The following is a 20662-nucleotide window of genomic DNA, read 5'->3' on the forward strand; positions in this document are numbered from 1 at the left end:
TTTCCTGGGTGTGGCCCAGGAGAGGATGAGCTGTGGGGATGAGGAAAAAGACGTAGGTAGATAGCCCAGAGTAAAAGGCTCAACATCTGGAGGGTGGGTAGAAAATGAGAGGCCACACCTCAGAACTTCCTGCAGTCCAGAGCCAGGAAAAATGATGCTGAGACGTTGATAAGGTTCACTGCACCTGCACCCGATCTGTTCTGGCCAGCCTGTTCTGAGGACCCTGGCTTAGCCCAGTTTTCGGCTGTAGGGCGGAGACGAAGCCAGGGGCCGGGTCAAGGAAACCGGCCGCCCTGGTGCTTTGGAGGGCGCCCACGCGGAGCTCGTCTGTTCTGTCTGCTTTAAAACGCTGGCACGCCAGGAACCGGGCCAGAAGGGGTCTAGGCTTGACCTTGACCGTTGGAGCTGCTAGCTTGACTCTCGCTGCCGGGCAACGGCGCGCTCCCCGCGGGCCCGCGGCTGCGCCTGCCCCTCCCTCAAGCGGAATCGCGGGCGATCCAGGCCGGGTTTTGCAGCGGAGCTGTTGGGAGTGCGCGTGCCGAGTCCTCTCGGGTGGCGGTCGGCTGCAGGGGATCATGGTGCTGAGCGAAGTATGGACCGCGCTGTCTGGACTCTCCGGGGTTTGCCTAGCCTGCAGCTTGCTGTCGGCGGCGGTGGTCCTGCGATGGACCAGGAGCCAGACCGCCCGGGGCGCGGTGACCAGGGCGCGGCAGAAGCAGCGAGCCGGCCTGGAGACCATGGACAAGGCGGTGCAACGCTTCCGGCTGCAGGTGAAGGCGGGCGCGGGGGCTGGGGTGGGCTGGCGTGGGGAGCACGGCGTGGGCAAGGCTGAGACTTCAACTGCCCGGACGCCAGAGGGCCGGCTGGCAGGCAGCGCAGATGTGAGCCCCGGAACGGAATCCCCCCCACCCCCCCTCGAGCTAATGCATTCCGTACTCTTTCTGCGCCAGGTGCAGCGCAAGGGGAAGCGGAAAAGAAAAGGACAGGTGGTGGAGGCTGGGCGCTGTACTGGGTCAAAGAGGAGCTTTGTCCCACTCCAGAGCATCTCGATAACCGATATCAAAACGCTGTGGGAAATAAAAACCGTTAGCGTGAGAATCAATAGAATTCATCAGGGTTTAGGACTTTGGAATCATGGAGTGATGACCCAAGATGTAACGTCGATGGTCCAGGGTTTAAAGTTCATGTTTGTTAGTTTGTACATAGAGATCTTAAAAGAGGGATGAAAATAGACGCCTATGTATACAGGGAGTTAGTGGCCAAGCCCCTCCCTGTAAATCTTCTTTCTAGGTTTCTGCCGCCCGCTTATAAAACACCTCGCAACCCCTTCTGTGAGCCTCCTTCCAGCGGCTTCTCTGGATGACCCGGTCAACAGGCTTCGCTTCTCCCCATTCCTCCTTAGACATTTCAGTGTGAACATTTGGGGGGATGTGATAACAGAGTCGGTGGGAAGGAGAAGAGATGTCTATCTGCAGGAGGGGGACCTTTTCCTCCTGTGGCACAAACACTGACCCCAGTTAAAATCCCAAAATTTGAACTCTAGATGCGTTTCAGGAGTCAGAAGGGTGCTTCTGGGTCAGTATCAGGGAGGAATGCAGGTGAAAATTGCATTTGGCAGGTCCTCAGTTGTCTCAGTTGAGTGAGTTTTGAGCAAGAAGTGCAACCAAGTGTGTTGTGGAACGCTAGTTCATAGCAGTGGAGAGCTATTAGGAGGACTGACTGGTCTTTGGTTACCCAGCTGTGCCCTGAATGCCGGCAAAACTTTGGCTGGCTGTAATACTCTGAATTACTCCTCACCATCACTAAGTCCAGCATGCATCTTATGTCTCTATTGAAATAAAAGTCTCTTAGTTCCAGCCTACCCAGGCAGTGTTTGGAGCTGGCTCCTCCTAGTTTGGGAGGCTCGGACCTCACACCAGCCACCTCTACCTGAGCGAGCACAGGTTCTTTGGTTATTCCTTGGTGGTACCATCTCAGGATCCTCATGCTGATTCTGGGCTAGGCCTGGGGAGCCTTGGCTGCTCCTCCATGTCCTTCTGTGCAGCCAGCTTTCAGCACAGCTTGGGTGAGCAGGCGGGGGAGTCTGCCCACAGTTCCTGCCTACGGGAAGGATGACTTCTAGCCATAAGGAATCCATTTGGCTGGGTGGCTGGGAGAAGGCTGGGTCCTGCATTGCACCTCCCCGATTTTGTCTAAAATAATTGCCCTTCAGTCTTTTAAAGAACTGACAAATTTGCTCTTTCTCTTTGTTTGTTTGTCTCTTTCATTCTTTCTTTCTTTTGTCTTTCCTCGAGATATGGTTTCTCTGTTTAGCCTTGGTTGCTCTAGAACTTGCTCTGTAGACCAGGCTGGACTTGAATTCACAGAGATCCACTTGCCTCTGCCTCCGAAATGCTGGGATTAAAGATGTGTGCTGCCGCCACCATCACCACCACCATTACCACCTGGCAAGAATCCATTTTTCAAAGAATGTTTTAGGGCAGAAGTTTTGGCTCTAAAATGCAAATGCTGTTTGCACAACTTCCTGGAGCCAAGATCTACCCTCAGATACCAAATTTAACTTTTTTAACAAGGGAAACTACCTTTGGGGTTTCAGGGCTAGAAGCCAAAGGTGGTGGTTTTGCTTGCTTGTTTTCTTTGTCTTAGACAGGGTGTCTTGCTTTCCAGCCTGGCTTTGAACTCACAATATAGGATAGGATGCATTTGAACTCCTGGTTCTCCTGCCTCAGCCTCCCACCTGCTGACAGTGTGTTACCGCACTCATCTTTCTCTGTGCTTTGTAGCAAATAGTAAACATGCTTGTGTTCATATTATTGTTCAGTTCTCCCACTACCTTGCTGTGCAGACTGAGCTAGAGACCCGCTCAAGGGACCCTCCCATTTCAGCCTTTGATACCTGGGACTTCAGGTTTGGCCTACCCTACCTGACTAAGGGTTCGTGTAGACCTTTTGGGGGATGCTTAGGAGGTAAGCTTTTGTTGTAAAATCAGCCCAGCCTTGGGTTCAGCCCCTTCCCTTCTTCACCCCGCAGAATTCTCCTGCTGGGCCCTGGCTTCCTTGGAGAAGAAAGGCAGCACCTGAGGCTGCCTCCGAAGTCTCTCTTCTAATGCCTTCTCAGCCCATCCCTGAATAGCAAGGGGCACCTGGGGAGATCGGACCCAGTGTTCTGGGAGGACAAAGCAGTCTGGTTCCTCTGATGGGTACTATACAAAGTTAGCTGTGTGCCAAGGTAGATACAGGCTAGATGGCAAGTAGGACATGAGCACCTCTAAGTCACAATGGTTTACACAATGGTTTACTTTTCCAGACTCTGGAGCAGCTCTAGGGAGAGGTGTATTTCTGGTTACTGTAGAACAATGGAAGCCTATCAGCAACAACCTTTCTCCTACTTTCCCCAGATACCCTCCGAGTGAGCTTTAAAAAAAATACTACTTTTAAATTTTTTTTTAATTTTATGAATGTTTTGCCTACATGTATGTTTGTGCACCATGTGCATGCCTGGTGCCTACAGAGACCAAAGGGGCATGAAATCCCCTGTAAATGCAGTTATAGAAGGTTATGTGGGATTGTGGGAACCGAACCCAGGTCCTCTAGAATAGCAGACAGTACTACAAACTTCTGAGCCATCTCTCCAGCCCGTCCCCCATTGTTTCTCTGCTGCAGACAAGAACCACAAGAAATAGACTGTTAGCTGGAAGAGATGTCATAGAACATGATTCCTGCCCCAGGGCCTTTGCACATGTGGTTTTGTTGTACTGTCTCATGCCTTCTCTTGGTAAAGGTTTACTGATCCTACAAATGACTCTCCCCTCACCGGATCCATTGTGGCTCTGTCTCTGGCCCGTCTCCAAGCCTTTCTGGTACGTTTCTTTGAAACGATTCTATTGATGAATTGAAATCATGGTTCCACCATTAAGAATATCTTCACCATCGTTGTGAGCAAGTGGAGACAGCTGAAAACAGAACAAAAAAGATAAAAACCCAAGAGTCTGAAATTAGGACACTAGATGGTTCAGGAGAGGGAGAAACAGTTGAGAGAGGAGCAGTGCTGAAAAGATGGGTGCAGCAGCTCCTTCTTTAAGCATGGTCTCCATACTGGGTGGCCACACAGTTAGCTGGAGGAAAGCAGAACCTGGCTCTCTGTTTCCCATGCAAAATCAAGCTCCCTATTATTCACAGACTGGTCTCTCTCTCTGGTGCAGAATTACTTTGGTAATTTGGGAGAGAGATAATGTCTCAATTGCCTGATGCTAACTGAAGATTTAAAAACAGCTGTTAATAACCTTGTCATCTGCTGTCAACAGGGAAGGCACTGACATTTGTGTGAGAATGGGAGCCTTAGGGTTTCTGTTGTTGTGGAGACCATGCTATGCAATGACCGAGGCATCTCTTTTGTTGTTGTGTTTTGTTTTAGAGACAGGGTTTCTCTGTGTAGCCCTGGCTGTCCTGGAACTCACTCTGTAGACCAGGCTGGCTTAGAACTCAGAGCTCTGCCTCTTGAGCACTGGGACTAAGGTGTGCACCACCACCACTGGCAACTCTTATAAAGGACAGAATTTAATTGGGGTTGACTTACAGATTCAGAGGTCCATTGTCATGACCATTATCATCATGGCAGGAAGCATGGCACACAGGCAGACATGTTGCTGGAGAAGTAGTGGAGAGTTCTACATCTGGAGTGACAGGCAGCAGGAAGAGGGAGACACTGGGCCTGGCTTGAGCACCTGAAACCTCAAAGCCCACCCCCAGTGACATAATTCCTCCAATAAAGCCACACTTACTGTAACAGGGCCATACCATCTAATAGTGCCATTCCCCTGTGATCAAACATTCAAATCTGTGAGTCTATAGAGGCCATAGACTTTCTATTCAGACCACCAGAGGGGTTGTTGATAACTTTGAGGTGACGGGAGGGACTTTGCAGGCATCTTTATCGAGGAAGAGGAGGAGGAGGAGGAGCAGCAGCAGCAGTCAAGCTGCCAATGGTAATTGCCGCAGGGTAGTTGTGCTGATTTTGATTGTCTTTGATCTATTTTCAGGCATTTTTAAAATAAAACAATGACTCATGTATTCCAGGCTGGGTTTGAAATATATATATATATATATATATATATATATATATATATATATATATAAAATGACCTAAACTTCTGATCCTCTGCCTTCAACCACATCTGCTGTTGGTGTGTTTGTTTGTTTGTTTGTTTGTTTGAGACAGGGTTTCTCCATGTAGTCCTAGTGGCCCTGGCACTTGATTTGTAGACCAGGCTGGCCTTAAACTCAGAGATCCCTCTGCCTCTGCCTCTGCCTCGAGCTGGGATTAAAGGCATGCGCCACCACTCCCATCTATTATGCCTGGTATTATGAGATGTTGGGGATCAGACCCAGGCCTTTGTGAACGCCAGCAGGGAACAGCACAGCTGTATTCTTAGACTCTTATTTTACTTTTTGGTTGTAAAAATGTGTCTGTGTGTGTGTGTGTGTGTGTGTGTGTGTGTTTTGCAACAGCTCACTATGTAACCCAGGCTGGCATCAGATTCACGGCAATCCTCCTGCCTCCACTTACAAGTACTGGGATTACAAGCAGAAGCCTCCACACCTGGAAACAATATGAAGCACAGTTTGCGTTCATTGTGGGAAGGGAGAGGCAAGAGGCAGTGCTTTATGCCGTATGATTGCTTTGTGAAAAAAACGAGTATGGACAGCAGTGACATGTTCTGCACATGTGCAATCACGTGTTTTCACACATTCCTTTGTTCTGTTTATCAGAAATTGTCAGCTTTGGTTTCATTTCTGGATGGTCTGGGGTCTGGGCAGAGTGGGTAAATGTTCCCTTTTTATATCCCTGGGTGTGTCTGTGTGGTGTGCATGTATATACGCTCCCATGTGTATTTGTGTGTACGTGTGTTCCTGAGTGTGGAGGTCACATGTCAGATGTTTTTCTCTATCACTGTCCACCTTATTTTTGAGACAGATTCTCCTTGGACTTGGAAGTCACCAATTCAGCAAGACAAGCTGGCCAGTGAGGCCCAGGGATCTCCCTGTCTCCACCTCCCTATCATTATCTTATTATTTTTAGTTATGCACGTGTGTCTGTGTGGGGGTATATGCACATGAATGTAGTCACCCACGGAGGCCAGAGGATATGGAGATACAAGCTCTGGGTGCTGGGAGTCAAACCCGGGTCCTCTGCAAGAGCACTATGTTCTTAACCTTTGAGACATCCCTCCAGTCCTCTAGATACTTTCTGAAAAAACTTTGAACTTTGCCCTTGTATAGATTTATAGGGAAGGATGGGTCACAAAGACAAGGGCTTGGGCAGGGCAGTAGCGTGGGGAGGAAAGGATGACACTGGACAAGGGTCTTGGTAGAGGGGAAGAGGATGGGCAATTTCCAGAGCTGCTTGAAGGCTTGATGACCTGTTGGTTGCGATGGAGAGGAGAACGGAGAGAGAATGAGTGTTGTTTCACTGGTCACGTGAATGTGGATGTGCTCTTGCCTGTCCTGGGGCGTCTTGAGGTGGAGCCCAATTGAAAGTGTGGGAGATGGTGATTGCAGAAGGACAGGGGTGAACATCCATGAATTCCCTTGTGTGAAGCCTGGTGGAAGATCAGGAAGAAGGGGGTGGGTGGAGCACCCAAAGGGAGTCAGACACAAGGAGTGGAAGCCACAGGGAGCAAGCCTTCTCTGGTCATAGAGAAGGAATAGAAGTGCCAGAGGAACCTGGAGGGGCTCTGTGTCTCTGCCCTTGCCACCCTTGAGATCATGGCTAAAATGTCACCTCATCAGGGAGATTTATCCATCCATCCACCCGTCCATCCACAGCATCCTCTCATTTCTGCCAAGGCCGTTTATCTGCGGTCTCACTTTACCACAAGCTGTTTCCCTGTGGCTCATTTACTTGCTTTTTCTGAATGCAGGGACCTTGCCTTGTTTACTTCTAAATGCACGGCCTGTCTCTGCAGGCCTTTGCACTTGTTTGCTGACTGACCAAATGAATGAGCAACAAAGGGGCCCAAGGAGTATAGATATAGTATAGTAAATGTAGTATCTCTATCCAAGAGAGACTGAGGACACTGGCTTGTGGTCTCATACCTCTGAAGACCTCAGCAAAGCCAGGAGGAAGAAGTGCCTAAGTATTTGTTGGATCTGGTAACGGAAGATTGCAGGAGTGGGAAGAGGGGGCTGAGCTGTAGGGTGGTGATCCAGCGTTCACTAATTGGTCTAATCCCCTGGAAAAGGACCCAGGAGGATGCTTGTGGGTAGAGCTGACCCCAGGGACCTGGCACGTGGGTGTGGGCTTAGAACCTCCTTTCTTAGAAGACACCACTCCCTACCATACCCTGTTTTTTTTTCCCCCAATATGTCACTATCTAAAATTCATATTTGTTTGTGTCTCAGTTTTCTGTTGCTGCAATAAACAGCACAACCTGAAGTAAGTTGGGTTTATTTCAACGTACAGGTTATAAACCATCACTGGGGGAAGGCAAGGCGGCAGTTCCAGGCAAGAACTGAAGCAGAGATCCAGGGGGAACACTGTTTACTAATTTGCTTTCCTTGGCTTGCTCTGCTGGCCTTCTTACACCACTAAGAACCATCAGTCCTGGGGTGGCACTGCCTCCAGTCGTTAAGTAAGAAAATGCTAGTCTGACGGCGGCCATTCCTCAGCTGAGGCTCCCTCTTAGACGACTGGCTTGTGTCAGCACAGTTATTATTTCTCAGCTCTGCCCCTGCCTCACGTAAGTTCATGTGGGCATAGCTTTTTGTTTACTGCTGTGGTGTCAGAGCGGAGTAGGCTGTGTCTAGAAATGGGTGTGCCGGTTATTCCCCTTTGGGTTTGGTCTTCAGCCACACACCTCGAATCTTAATGGGGCCTTTCTTGTGGTTGTACTTCCCTGCCAGGGCTTGTATGCAGCGGGTGTCCTGTGCTGGGTGGGTAGGATATCACTGCCTACCTTTCTTAAGAAAAGGACTTGCTTCATGTCTGTGAGTGTTTTGCTTGCATGTGTACATGAGCACCACATGCATGCCTGGTGCCTGCAGGAGTTTCAGATGGTTGTGAGCCATCATGTAAACCAGTCCCAGGTCCTCTGCAAGAAGAAGAACTCTGCTTGCCACCGAGCCATCCCTTCAGCCCCACTCCTTACATTTCTGGTCCTAAACACAGCACTCCTTTTCTTTTCATTTCAGTCTCTATAAATCTGTGCAATGGGAATGTCAGTAAGAGTTAATCAAGGTGCCAGGCAGTTGTGGCGCACACCCTTAGTCCCACCACTCAGGAGACAGAGTCAGGTGGGCTAGCCTGGTCTATAGAGAGAGTTTCAGGACAGCCAGGGCTACCCAGAGAAACCTTGTCTTTGAACACCCTTCCCCCCAAAAAAGTTAATTAAGACATAGAAGATCATAGGCTTGCTGTTAAAGCCTGCAACTTTAAAAAAAAAAAAAGATTTATTTACTTATTTTCTGAATGTGAATACACTGTAGCTGTACAGACGGTTGGGAGCCTTCATGTAGTTGTTGGGAATTGAATTTTTAGGACCCCTGCCCACTCCGGTCGGCCCCACTCGCTCTGGTCAACTCTGCTCACTCAGTCAGTCCTTGCTTGCTTCTGACCAAAGATTTATTTATTATTATACATAAGTACACTGTAGCTGATGTCAGATCTCATTACGGGTGGTTGTGAGCCACCATGTGGTTGCTGGGATTTGAACTCAGGACCTTCAGAAGAGCAGTCAGTGCTCTTACCCGCTGAGCCATCTCCCCAGCCCAAAGCCTGTAATTCTATCTCTTTTGAGCAGTGGGGCAGGGAGATCTTGAAAGCTCAAGGCTAGCCTGGTCATAACGGAGACCCTCTCTCAAAAAGAAAAACAAAGCCAAATACAACCACATCTTTATTCCTAGCACTTGGGAGAGGCAGGCAGATGTGTGAGCTTGAGGCTAGCCTGGTCTACATAACGAGAACCTGTCTCACACAAACAAACAAAAACAAACAAACAAACCCAAGTGGGGAGGAGCACTGTAAAATCTTCTGGCTAGGTCTGCTGTGGCTGTTACAGTAGTGAGCGCACGGCAGCTGTACATGATTTGTACACACACACCACCACCACCACCACCACCATTACACCAAACAGAAACCAGCAGACCCAAAAAATACGCGCGCGTGCAGGCATATGAGTGCAGTGGGGCAAGGGGAAGGGAAGTAGGAAATGAGAGAAGGTAATGGGGGTGGGATATGATCCCAATGCATTAGGTAGCAGGGAAAAAAACCTGTCAGAAACAGAAGAAAAGAAAATGAGAACTAACCATGTGAGTGGGGGCGGGGACCCAAAACAACAAACCCAAACCAGCACTGTGCCTGGCAGGCTCCGGAGGCAGGGGTGCTGGGTGCAACCCAGGTCCTGTCCCTCACCTGTTTCATCTCCAGCATCTTCCAGAGGCTACACTTGCACTGGCCTGGTGGGTCAAAAGCCTACGTAGGCTAGGATCTGGGTTCTAGTGTCAGAGCTGCAGGTGGTATCTTCTGTCAGGGGCATCAGCAAGTGACAGCATGTTTATTGTGAGGACTGAGTGAGGGGGGGGGCTGCGTGAGGAGGGAATTGGGAGGCGATGTGGGGGTGAGATTGGGATGTAAAGTGAATAAATTAATTAATGGGAAAAAAGAAAAAAAAAGTTGCACTTGTTAGATTGACATAATGTGTCACCCGCAGAATCCTGACCTGGACTCAGAGGCCTTGCTGGCTCTGCCCCTGCTCCAACTGGTACAGAAGTTACAGAGTGGCGAACTGTCCCCAGAAGCTGTGCTCTTTACCTACCTGGGAAAGGTAAGCCCTAGGTTAGCCCTGCTTCTTCACAGGCTGAGGGGAAAACCTGGCCTGGAGTTGTCCTGCTCTGGGTCATGGTAGAACTTCAGTGCCAGGGACTACCAGGGAGGGAAGGAGCCCGTGTGTGTGTGTGTGTGTGTGTGTGTGTGTGTGTGTGTGTGTGTGTGTTTGTGTGGACACTGAGCATGTTGTCTTAGCTAGAAGCCTGGCTTTCAGCCCAGATTCCCCTCTCCCGCCTCCACCTCTGGTCACCAAGTCTGTTTTGTTCCCTTCTGTCTTTCTCTGGTCTCTCCCTGTTCTCCACCCACCTTTAACCATCCTGCTCTCTTCCTCTGTAAGCAGCGGCAGCCTGGCAGCCTCCGAGCAGGTGCCTGTCAGGTCCTATCTTCATCCAAGGCCTTGGGAGCTTGGAGACATTGAACTCAGGGTCTGCCTTGTTTTGTGCTGGGGCCTTGTCCCAGGATTCTCTTTCTCTCTGCTTGCCCCTCCATGCTGACCGGCAAAACCTCCCCTGTGTCTGCCCTACTAGGTCCCCCCTCTCCCTGTCTACTCACAGGCAAGGCTCAGCTCTGTCCCTCCTCAGGTTCTCTCCAGGTCCTGTGGACAGGGGTTGTTCTTTAATTCTTTAAGATTTTAGAAATCTGTGTATCTGTCTGTGTGAGGGGGGTATGGGTGTGTGTGGATGCTCTTGGAGTCAAAAGGGAGCACTGGCTCCCATGGAGCTTGAGTTACAGGTGAGCCACCTGACATGGGTCCCAGAAGCCAAACTAGGGTCCTCTGGAAGAACAGTTCTTAGAAAGAACTCTAAGCCACAAAGCCATCTCTCCAGCCCTGATAGATATCGTTTCCCTTTAAGTTTCCGTGCCAAACACATGATCTTTCACATAAGAAGTGCTCAGGGAATGTATGTAAGAAAAAGGGGTAAGACAGATTATGCATTCTGTTATATTCTGAGTGTGCCGGTGACCCCAAGTAAGTGAGTGTCCGTGTCAGGGGGAGGTGTGTTATGACACTGTTAGAAAGGATGAGCAGCCAGTGTCATCTGTGTCATCGACCCTGAAAGCCCCCTCCTCCCCAGACTTCCAATTCACAGCAGCATTTAATTGTACACAGGCTCCTCCCTTCTTGTCTTAGGGAGCTTATAACTGGTGCCTGCAGTTTTGAATGTGGCCACACAACCCTCTTTTCTCCAGTTATCTCTCAGGAGCAGGGGGTATCGTTAGACTGAACCTCGGTGTCCCCTCCTTTGCTTCTGGGGCCCTGGGCCCGTCTGTGGCTGGAAGTTGTTGATGTTTGCTGTCATTCTATCAATTCTGGGGGTCCAACTGATATCATTCCTTCTAGGCTCCGCCCCAGTTACCTGGCAGCCAGGTAGGGCCGATTTATCATAAAAAGTGCTGTGTGCCCCCTCCTTGCTCTCTTACTCTCTCTACCTCTTTTCTCCCTCTCTCCCCTTCCTCTGCCCTCTTCCTGGCTGGCCTCCTCTCCTCTCCTCTCCTCTCCTCTCCTCTCCTCTCCTCTCCTCTCCTCTCCTCTCCTCTCCTCTCCTCTCCTCTCCTTCCTCTCTCTCTTTCTCTCTCTCTCCTCCTTTCCCAGCCAACTCCCCTCCCCATGCCCTAAACATACTCTATTCTACATTATACCCTATTGTACTCCCAAGAATATACTATATTCTACAATACCCAGGTATATGGCTGGTACCTCAGGGGGAAGAGATGCCTCAGCATGAGCCCACAGAGGCACCCTCTTCCACCTCAACAAACCTGGCTCTATGAAACATACCCTTGGCTCTTTTCTCTTCTCTTCTCTTCTCTTCTCTTCTCTTCTCTTCTCTTCTCTTCTCTTCTCTTCTCTTCTCTTCTCTTCTCTTCTCTTCTTTTCTTATAAAACACAATAACCACCCTTACTTTGCTATTGAGGTCATCTGTGTGACTCAAGAGTCCCAAGGAAAGGGGAGGATCAGCCAAGGGCCAGCAGAGCCTGGCACTAGACAGAGAACAGAGTGTCGGAGCCTGGTCTAGCCTAGCTGTGCAGCCACTCACTCCCATCGTGATCTGGAGTGGACATGGAGGCCTGCTTCTGACGGCCTCCTGTCTATCTGCCTGGCCAGAGATATGGCTTGGAAGTAAGGGAGAAGTGGCCAGTGGTCATCTTCCTAGCTACTCTCTGCTGAGCACTTCTGAGGACAGCCTTGCCTGGCCTGGCCCCGAGTCTCTCAGAGAGCTTGGGTGAAGCTGGTGTGGCCTCTGGGCCATGCTTCTGGTTACCCTTTCCCTTACAGGAAGTGTAGAAAGAGGAATCTTAAAAAGAGAGGACGCTGGCTTCCTTGTATCCATTTCCCTTTCCCTAGGCCTGGGAAGTGCACAAAGGGACCAACTGTGTGACCTCCTATCTGACCGACTGTGAGACTCAGCTGTCCCAGGCTCCACGGCAGGGCCTGCTCTATGGCATCCCCGTGAGCCTCAAGGAATGCTTCAGCTACAAGGTACACCCCGCTTGTCCTGCCTCTGTGGCTGCATCTAGCTCGGGTCCAAAGGCCTTGGTGGTCTCTCTGGCCAGTGTGGTAGTGGTGGTGGTGGGCGTGTCCCTGGGCTGTGGAAGGGTCCTGTGGCATCGTCGGTGTCTTCTTTCCCTAAGGGCCATGCCTCCACACTGGGCTTGAGTCTGAACGAGGGTGTGGCATCGGAGAGTGACTGTGTGGTGGTGCAGGTACTGAAGCTGCAGGGAGCTGTGCCCTTTGTGCACACCAACGTCCCCCAGTCCATGCTAAGGTTGGTCCCCCGGAGCTGGTCTAACCAATGAGGTGGGAGTAGACAGAGGTAGTTGTTGAGGTGACCTGGGCTGACCTTGTCCTGCTTCCTCCAGCTATGACTGCAGTAACCCCCTCTTTGGCCAGACCATGAACCCGTGGAAGTCCTCCAAGAGTCCAGGAGGTTCCTCAGGGGGTGAGGGGGCTCTCATTGGATCTGGAGGCTCCCCTCTGGGTTTAGGCACTGACATCGGCGGCAGCGTCCGGTTCCCTTCTGCCTTCTGTGGCATCTGTGGTCTCAAGCCTACTGGGAACCGCCTCAGGTACGTTGGGGACAGGGAGGTCTTGAAAAGACCTAAGGAAAGCACAACCTTGGCTCGGCCTTTCTGCTCTCTAGGCTGCAGGAGGGATTCACTAACCAGGCTTTGGTGAGGGTGTGGGAGGGCATTAGTTACAACCAGTTATGCATGGTTTCACATCCATTGCTGGGAGTTTAGAGCCATGGCTGGTCTTGTGGTGAGTATAGGGTAGCCAGCGCTTGTTTCCAATATCTTGTGTTTCTGACCAGCAAGAGTGGCCTGAAGAGCTGTGTTTATGGACAGACGGCAGGTGAGTGAGGTCTATGGTACCCTGGAGGGTGTGTATGGAGGGGGTGACATCTTGATTTGCCTTTGCCCCTGTTTTTCCCGTGGGTGTTAGCAGATTGCCAAGACACTGTAGGTGTCAATCCTTACTGTCCTTTCTTGCTCACTCTGGACCCATAGACCAATCCTTACTCAGACCTAGGGCTCATTGCGGGCCAAGTGACACCTCTTCCTTCCCTTCCTACAGTGCAGCTTTCTGTTGGCCCCATGGCGCGGGATGTGGATAGCCTGGCATTGTGCATGAAAGCCCTACTTTGTGAGGACTTGTTCCGCTTGGACCCCACTATCCCCCCCTTGCCCTTCAGAGAGGAGGTGAGTGAGGATATGAATGGGCAGGGGAGGGAACTCTAAAACTCAGGTGTGTAGGCAGGATGGTAGCTGCTACTATAGCTATGGCCACCAGGTGGCACCAGTGCCTGCGTTTGGAGTCTCCTAGACTTTCCCCCTAGCTGTAGAGGACCACCAGTTAGGGACTACTTAAACCTCCTTGGAAGGAAATTGTGGACCCAAGTTGAGTTTGCCCTTAGGAAGTAGCGTTTCTTGGAGTATTCCTGCCTATTTCCCCAGAAAACAGGCTACCTGGCAAGTAGGCTGATTCAGGTGAGAACAGAGTGGAGTGTTGGCTATCCAAATATGAGCAAGATAGGCCATTGATCAGACAGAACCGAACAGCTTACTCCCTGAAGCCTCCCTAGTATCCAAGAGGGAAGGGCAGGGTGGAGCCTGCCTTAGCTGGATCTTTCAACCAGGAGTTGGGCTAGGATCAGGTCAGGACCATGATGTAATAGTTGGGAATACAGAAAGAGGAGGCGCTTTAGGCGAGAGGTTCAGAGTCTTGGTGAGCTGGTGTCCCTGACTGCTTCCCACTGATGAACGGATAGAGAACCACAGAGGTTATCTGTATCGATGTACAAAGCTTTGGGGAGTAGTCACAGCGAACAGATGCAGACAGGTGAGCAGTCTATCTGTCATTCATGTCAACGCTGGGAGGCAAGCTGCACTTTCCAGAATCCCCAAAGTTCCTGCTCCCATGCAGGCCTCTTGCTTTTCTCAGTGAAGCTGCCTTGAAGGGTCTCCATGCAGGAGAGTGGCATAGTTACTTTGGGGAGCTAGGGCAGGTGGGAAGGTCTGCGTGGAGTAGGCTTTTCTCCTTAGCAAACATGTTCAAGCAGTTGTAGCCTGAGCCCCTTGTGAGAGGGAAGAGAGGTGAGGAGGTCTGGGGGGGCTCAAGGGAGTGAGTGCAGGTAACAGAACCTCCACTCTGAAGACAGAATGCATGGTTGGGCTTCTGTCTTTGGATAGCCCCGGTTTCCTCTTGTGACCCCTGGGAATCCCCTCATTCCTGCTGAGTCGCCAGGAAGACATTTTGTGAAAGGGTGCTGATGTTCGTACAACAATAGATCAGGAGGAAAGGATGTCAGGATTCAGACTGTAACCTTGTAGCTACGGGTGGGCCTGGAGGGTCTCCTTCTCTGAGCATCCTGCGTGGGTCATTCTCTTTTACCCAACCCCATTGCCTACTTTTGCTTCTAGATCTACAGAAGTTCTCGACCCCTGCGTGTGGGATACTATGAAACTGACAACTACACCATGCCCACTCCAGCCATGAGGAGGGCTGTGATGGAGACCAAGCAGAGTCTCGAGGCTGCTGGCCACACGGTATGGCATCTCCTTTCCTTCAGGGGAGTCTCCCATGGCCAGGCCCTCCCGCGTCCCTTTATTCCTTGTTACCTAGTCGCTTGGGATGAGAATTTTGGCTATGTGAGACCAGTCTAAAGATGGCTGAGGTGAGAGTATTGGGGCAAATAGTTGGTGGGGGATTTGGCCTGCGCTGGGAGATGTATGAGTGTGTGTCTCAATGCTAGACAGCTTTCTGGAGATTACTGGGGACTTGAGATAGTTGAACAGGCCAGTGGGCTTGGTTTGTTAATTCTGAGACAACTTCATGTGTGAATCCAGACTTCTTATGAGGTCATAGGTCACTATAGCTGACTTGGTAGCTTTGTGATTATGTGGCACTGATACCCTCGGGGCTACAAGGGCACCATATGAGTTATGGGATGCGAAGGCCTTTTCATGTCTGTGGGCCTTACCCCCTTCAATCTCCGCAGCTGGTCCCCTTCTTACCAAACAACATACCTTATGCCCTGGAGGTCCTGTCGGCAGGTGGGCTGTTCAGTGATGGTGGCTGCTCTTTTCTCCAAAACTTGTGAGTGTGATGGGCTTGAGGGTCAAGGGTGGAATCTGAACACTGCAAGGGGGGGGGGCGGGCTCAGTGGAGAGCACGGGATGCTCTTCCAGATGATCCAGGTTTGATTCCCAGCTCCCACATGGCAGCTCACAGCTGACTGTTACCCCAGTTCCAGAGGATCTGATGCCCTCCCTCGCTTCCACAGGCCCCAGGCACACACACAAAGCACAGAGATACACGCAGCCAAACACCTGTGCACATAAAATAATAAAGTAAACATTTAAAAATGTGCAGACCCGGGAGGCAGAGGCAGGCGGATTTCTGAGTTCGAGGCCAGCCTGGTCTACAAAGTGAGTTCCAGGACAGCCAGGGCTATACAGAAAAACCCTGTCTCGAAAAACCAAAAAAAACAAAAAAAAAAAAAAAAAAAAAAATGTGCAGACCCAGGGAGAGTAGCTAGGCCCTGTGCCTATCCCTAGGACAGGCCTAGCCTAGCTGCACACATGGAAGATCTGGGCAGGGACCTTGCTGTCCTTTTAGCTATGCAAGTTGAATCTGGTGATACCACACCACAGAGGCTTTGGAAAGATGACCTAAGACGCAAGGGGAGGCTGGATGGCAAAGCCATAGCCCCTCTGAGCTAAGCTCCCTGTGGTGTGCAGGTGTGCAGTGGCTTCCCTGTTGTTTGTTAAGGAAGGGTGCTGGGTATGGATAACTGCCTTTCCTGAGTCAAGTCTTTCTTTTCAGGCCTCAGTTTCCCTTTTTCTGAGTGGGTGTATGGAGCAGTTTTGCTTAAGAGGCTTGCCCAACACTTGGGAGGCAGAGGCAGGCAGATCTCTGTGAGTTTGAGGGCAGCCTGGTCTACTGAGCAAGTCTAGGGCAGCCAAGGCTAGAGAGAGAAACTCTGTCACAAAAAAACCTATATACATACATAGATTAATAATTAATTAATTAATTAATTTAAAAAAGAGGCTTGCTAGAGAGCAGCTAGTTCCTCCCAGCTGTTTACAGAGGAGAGGCCTGAGAAGGTGCCTCCTGGAGACATAGCAGGGCTGGCTCAGGCAATGAACCTGCTCTTTGGTCTCAATGTAGGTTTTTGGGGCACCTGTCCTGCAGCCCCATTCAGAGATGTAGGCTGGCATCAGTGCTAAACAGAAAATGCTGAGGGAGATAGTTCCTCTTTCTAGTCTACTGTGAGGCAGAGTCCAGGCACCCCAGTGAGCAGGAGAAACAGTGTGCTTTGGAAAGATGCCAAGGAAGCTATCAGTACTCGTGGAGTTGGGCAGGGAAGGAGGTGGACAGAACTGTTGAGTTACCGGGTTTGCGGTCCTGGGGAGTGAGGAGGGGCAGGGGAGGGGGCCATCTTAACTAAGCCTTTTGTCTTCCAGCAAAGGTGACTTTGTGGATCCCTGCTTGGGGGACCTGGTCTTAGTGCTGAAGCTGCCCAGGTGGTTTAAAAAACTGCTGAGCTTCCTGCTGAGGCCTCTGGTGAGAGCACCAGGCATGCAAGGACACGGTCCCCGGGCCCCCATCTCACGCCACCTTGTGGTCTCTGGCTCTTCCTTCCTCCCTTGGTCTCTAGGTCTGGGCAGGCATGGTCTCCTCATCTCTTCTACCCTGACTGTTCCCCTTTCTACTTTTTAACAAACCTGTTTGTCAAAAGGGTCATGGCCTGGACCTGGGAGGTGGGAGGGCGAGGAGGAGGTGGCAGAGGTCACCAGTCACTGACCCTGTGTCTGTTCTGGTGCAGTTTCCTCGGCTGGCAGCCTTTCTCAACAGTATGTGTCCTCGGTGAGAACTTTTCCTGTACCCTAATGCCTGCCCCCGTGTTTCCTCAACTGGTCTCGTCTGAGTTCAAGTGGTTTTGACAGAACAATCTCTGGGAGAAACAGATGCTAAGGTTGAGGTGTTCCAGGCAGGAAGGGGGACTGATGACCATCAGGTGGGGCCCTGAAGCTTCATCTGGGTCATCTGAGGACGAGGGCCTGAGTGCAGAGCAGGACAGCCACACAGAGGGAAGCATGGGGGAAAGTCCAGGAAGGAATTAGCCTGAACAGCAGTGGTGTGGGGATTGTGGGTCAAGGAAACAGGCAAAAAAAACCTGTTAGGAAACTGAACTAAGCGTGTCTGGACCTGCTCTACCCGACTCTTTGTGCTGGTCTTCAAAAGCAGGACGTGATTCACCCCATTCTCAGCATGATGTCTGTGGACGGACATAGTCCTCTTACCTCCAGATATTATGGACTTTGGATAGCCTGCCCTATCCTTTCTTGTAGCTCAAGAGTCACAAAGAATCAGGCATGGTCTAGTGCTGGTTTATCTATGAAGTCACTAACCCACCCAGCCTGAGTCCCTTGAAATCCCGGATTCTTCCATCTGGAGAGCAGGGCCTTGATTCCCTCAGAGCTCCCCTGGGGTTGAATGAGATTTTGAAGTGATGGCAGTAGGATGTATGGTGTTGCTGATGCTGATGGCCATGGCTGTGAAGGCTGACGACCTTCCTCTCTCTGACGACCTTCCTCTCTCTGCTCAGGTCGGCTGAAAAGCTGTGGGAACTGCAGCATGAGATTGAGGTAAGGTCTGGGCCCTGGGGAGCAAGGGAGGGGGCAGTTGCTCAGGGCATCTACCAGCAGTCTTCTCTTCACTACTCCCACCGGGGCAGTGGAGTGACCTGCTTCTCCTCCCTCCCCAGTGACTGTGGCTTGGGCCCTTCTGTGATGTTCGTTTGTCTGGTGTCTGTCCTTAGAGTCTGGGTTAGACTAGACTCCTGTCCTGGGCCCCTCTCGGTTTCCCCAGGACTGTCTATGTCCGTGTTAGTGAGTGGCTCTGCTTTGCAGAAAGCATTTTGTCTGTGGTGGAAACAAGAGAGGCAGCTCTTTTCATCTATTGGTGCCTCCGCTCAGATGCAACAGCAAGAGCTAGGGCCAGAGCCACCTCAGTGTCCATTGGACATCAGGGGGTGCCTTGGCTCTATCGGAGCACCTCCCCCAATGCGCTTGTGTCTCTGCAGTTATATCGCCAGTCCGTCATTGACCAGTGGAAGGGAATGAACTTGGACGTGGTGCTGACCCCTATGCTGGGTCCTGCTCTGGATTTGAACACACCGGGCAGAGCCACAGGTGAGGCCTACTGCCCCTCTGCTGATGCTCTCATCCCCTGTCCCCTTGTGAGTCCAGCCCTGTGCCCGGTGGAGCTATGGAGTAGAAGAGGAGAGGTTCTGAGGGAACACACCATCCATGGAAGAACATCTTGCTCTTTGGGGCCTCACTAACTTGTCGGCTAAAGAGATGGAAGACGTGAGGAGAGAATGCGCTCTCTAACCTGAGCACTGTGCCCGTGGGAGGTCCCCTCGCAGAGTCTGCCATTTGCAGAGATGGTGTTTGAATCTAGGTGGGATTTAGATAGCCCAAGAAAACAGGAACCACCTTCCAGGTCAGGGAAACTGCGTGGATACATCACAGAACGGGCATCAGTGAGGCTTGCTGGCTTCTGTGCTTTACCACAGACCCTAGGCCTGGGAGAGGGACTTTTCCTAGCTGTGGGTGAGGTTGCCATTTTATGTGTGGGACAAGGGTGACTTAGGCCCAGAGTGGACAGTTGGCACTGTGGGTGGCAGGGCTTGCCACAGCCAGTGTGGTTTTTTTTTTTCCCCCAGGGGCTATCAGCTACACTGTTCTCTATAACTGCCTGGACTTCCCTGCGGGGGTGGTGCCTGTCACCACTGTGACCCCTGAGGACGATGCCCAGATGGAACACTACAAAGGCTACTTTGGGGATATGTGGGACAACATTCTGAAGAAGGTAAAGCCTGCCTGTCCCCGAGCTCTCTGCTCTCCAGACCCAGCTGCTGTAGAGGACAGAGTCCTAACACTCACAGGTATCCTGGACCTATGGTGTGGTCTTACTTCATTTCTCTCATCCTGATGTCTGTATCCCATGTAGGGCATGAAAAAGGGTGTAGGCCTGCCTGTGGCTGTGCAGTGCGTGGCTCTGCCCTGGCAGGAAGAGCTGTGTCTGCGGTTCATGCGGGAGGTGGAACGGCTGATGACCCCTGAAAAGCGGCCATCTTGAGGGTCATTCATCTGCCCAGCTCTGGAGGACCTAAGGCCCATGTTGCTCTGCACTGCAGCCCCATCTATTCAGGATCCTGCCACCCATGAGGAGATGCCCAGCACGGGAAGAGGCAACCACCTGCCCTTCCCTGGACTCCTGCAGAAACCCAGGGCACGCCCTCCATAACCAAGTCTGGACCTTGCTCCCCTTTCTGGTCTACTTTCCATCCTGACCCCCTACTCTATGTGACAGCCCAGCAGGAACGACACGGGCCAAGGACCACCAACAGTCAAAAAGAAGCAATGTGTTTATGTATTTTTCTGGGTATTTCTATTAGGACCCTGGGAACCAGAGCCTGCTGAGAGGGCTGTGCTGTCCCTCCAGAGCTGGCTGTAATCATGCCACTCTCCTGCTCCAAAGCCTCCCTAGGCCATCACCCACAAGGTAGACACAGGGACATGTCCTTGGCACTTAGCTCCTGCCCGCCCTTCCTTGTTCAGATTGGCCCCAGCTTTGATGGACACTGCCCGGGTCTTCCCCCCTCATTCCAACTCTCTGCTGACATGCCCTTTCTACTTCTCTATCTGTTGTAGAGAACAAGGTTTCTCTGTGGAGCCCTGGCTGTCTGTAGATCAGGCTGGCTACACTGGCTGGGATTCACAAGGCTGCCTGCCTGGGTGCTGGGATTAAAGGCGTGTGTTACCACAGTCTGGCTGGATGGGATATCTTTTAGGGTCATCTCTGTAACCCATTTTCTACTTATATATCCACACATCAGAACACTGGACTGAGGAAGGACTATGTCACCCTGGATACCTGTCAGGGAACACTTACAGAGACAACAGTGTCATCAATTTGAGCTTCCCAGCCAAATAAGTCTCCTCTGGTCTGTGTTTTGTTAGCTTGCCAGTATTGGCCTGGCTTCTGACGTCTCCTCCATGTAGGTTGTACTGGTGACCTAGGATCCCACTTGTGGTGAGTGAGTGAGACCACTTGTGGTCTGGGCTCTGCAAGGTTTTACCATGCCTAGCACCCAGCATGGTACCTGGCACTTAGTAGAGAGCCAGTCAGGCTTGCTGGAGGGACGGCAGATTTATTCCTAGCGAATCCATTTTGGCATCTCCTGATTACTTCCTATGCCATCCATAATAGGGAATTTTCAGTTTGCCTCTGACCCGCTACCTTTATCTAATCTACTTAATTCA

At 51.1% G+C, this 20662-nt stretch overlaps 1 protein-coding gene across 1 annotated transcript; it reads left to right on the forward strand.

The window, feature by feature from the left end:
• The first annotated feature begins 240 nt into the window (after positions 1-240).
• On the forward strand, positions 241-20164 carry Faah (fatty acid amide hydrolase). The gene is made up of 15 exons (XM_021160054.3): positions 241-770; positions 9707-9820; positions 12171-12305; positions 12458-12591; positions 12686-12892; positions 13138-13178; positions 13401-13525; positions 14747-14872; positions 15325-15422; positions 16793-16892; positions 17155-17195; positions 17938-17977; positions 18415-18523; positions 19060-19205; positions 19347-20164. Exons 1-15 carry the CDS (start codon positions 576-578, stop codon positions 19473-19475), a joined length of 1740 nt encoding a protein of 579 aa, XP_021015713.1. The 5' UTR covers positions 241-575; the 3' UTR covers positions 19476-20164.
• The last annotated feature ends 498 nt before the right edge of the window (positions 20165-20662 follow it).

The sequence above is a fragment of the Mus caroli genome, unplaced genomic scaffold (assembly GCF_978045245.1).
Source record: "Mus caroli unplaced genomic scaffold, Mus_caroli_1 scaffold_6, whole genome shotgun sequence".
In the NCBI taxonomy this organism is placed as follows: Eukaryota; Metazoa; Chordata; class Mammalia; order Rodentia; family Muridae; genus Mus; species Mus caroli.

What these genes read in the sequence shown, in the direction of transcription:
- Faah (XM_021160054.3), top strand. Translation starts at nt 576, where the DNA reads ATGGTGCTGAGCGAAGTATGGACCGCGCTGTCTGGACTCTCCGGGGTT. An exon ending in TGCAACGCTTCCGGCTGCAG is followed by an intron (nt 771 to 9,706) that starts GTGAAGGCGGGC and finishes TGTCACCCGCAG; the next exon opens with AATCCTGACCTGGACTCAGA. An exon ending in CTCAACAGTATGTGTCCTCG is followed by an intron (nt 17,196 to 17,937) that starts GTGAGAACTTTT and finishes CTCTCTGCTCAG; the next exon opens with GTCGGCTGAAAAGCTGTGGG.